Source organism: Emiliania huxleyi, assembly GCF_000372725.1.
Source record: "Emiliania huxleyi CCMP1516 unplaced genomic scaffold EMIHUscaffold_10622, whole genome shotgun sequence".
Taxonomy (NCBI): Eukaryota; Haptophyta; order Isochrysidales; family Noelaerhabdaceae; genus Emiliania; species Emiliania huxleyi.
In genome coordinates this window covers 1-1,085 of record NW_005202034.1, presented here as the reverse complement: position 1 = coordinate 1,085, position 1,085 = coordinate 1, and the positions used below count along the sequence as shown (strand labels likewise).

Below are 1,085 nucleotides of genomic sequence, written 5' to 3'. Positions count from 1 at the left end.
TAGTGAAAATCGATGGGCTTGCCCATCCCGGAGTGGTTCGACTCCACACAAATCCGAGACGGTGATGGGTGCGTCGTGTGATGGTCTCAGGCCCAGTGAGGTAGTGCATCTGACTATCCCGGATCCTGCTGAACAAGCTCCTCTTGTAGCTCGATCGGTCACACCGCCATCGCCGTCGGGGAGAGGGGGGACGACACTGCTTCGGCAGCGTGCACCTCGATCCTGTACCGTGTTTGTTATGACCCCCCCCAATGAACATACCAGTGAGGGAGGGCGAGACGATCGAGGGGTCCCGTACCACGCGGAATCGGCCCTATCCAGTGCTCAAGTGCTCAAGTACTACTGTACAGAGATGCCAGCACGCAGCACCCCCCACAGGCAGAGCGCTGCTGCTGGGGGGGGGGTCGGCCATGGCTTTAGATGTGCAGGGGGGGTACCGAGCAATGTGCGGCCGCTCCAACAAACACGGTGCGAAAGACTCTCTAGTCTCTACACACACACGCTAAATAAACAAACACACACACACACACACACACACACACACACACACACACACACACACACACACACACACACACACACACACACACACGCCGACAAGCACGCGTGCCGAGGAGGCACGTTCGACTTCAGCCAAGGAGGGTGCACACTTCCTACGATACCAAAAAGTTCTACGCTGCAATCACCGTGCCTCGTCAAAGCCAGAGCTCTCTCACCGAGGTCCAAACTAGAGCTCCCATGGTGCACGCCAACAAATCGCGCCCCGCGGTCGCGCTCCTGAGCAGGGGCATGTCGACGGTGCCCCTGGCGGGCGAGATGCCCCGCATCCCGCCCAAGAAGCGCGACTTTGCGGCCGAGGTCGCCGCGCTCAAGCAGTGGTGGTCGAGTGACCGCTTTGCCGAGACCAAGCGGAACTACACGGCCGAGGCACGCGCCTCGGCGTCCTCCGCGCGGCGCGACGCGTTCCACACTCACCCCCCCTTCCCTCCTTCCCGCGCGCAGGACGTCATCAAGCTCCGCGGCTCGCTCCAAAACTCCTTTGCCGCTGGCGAGATGTCGATGAAGCTCTTCGACACGCTGCAGCT

The 1,085-nt window shown here is 61.0% G+C and overlaps 1 protein-coding gene across 1 annotated transcript; it reads left to right on the top strand.

Annotated features, from left to right (window-relative positions):
- Positions 1 to 716: 716 nt before the first annotated feature.
- EMIHUDRAFT_460892 (hypothetical protein) lies at positions 717 to 1,085 on the top strand (the record flags this gene model as incomplete). The annotated part of the gene is made up of 2 exons (XM_005792616.1): positions 717 to 927; positions 1,003 to 1,085. Coding segments are annotated over exons 1-2 (270 nt in total), but the record flags the coding sequence as incomplete, so codon positions are not given.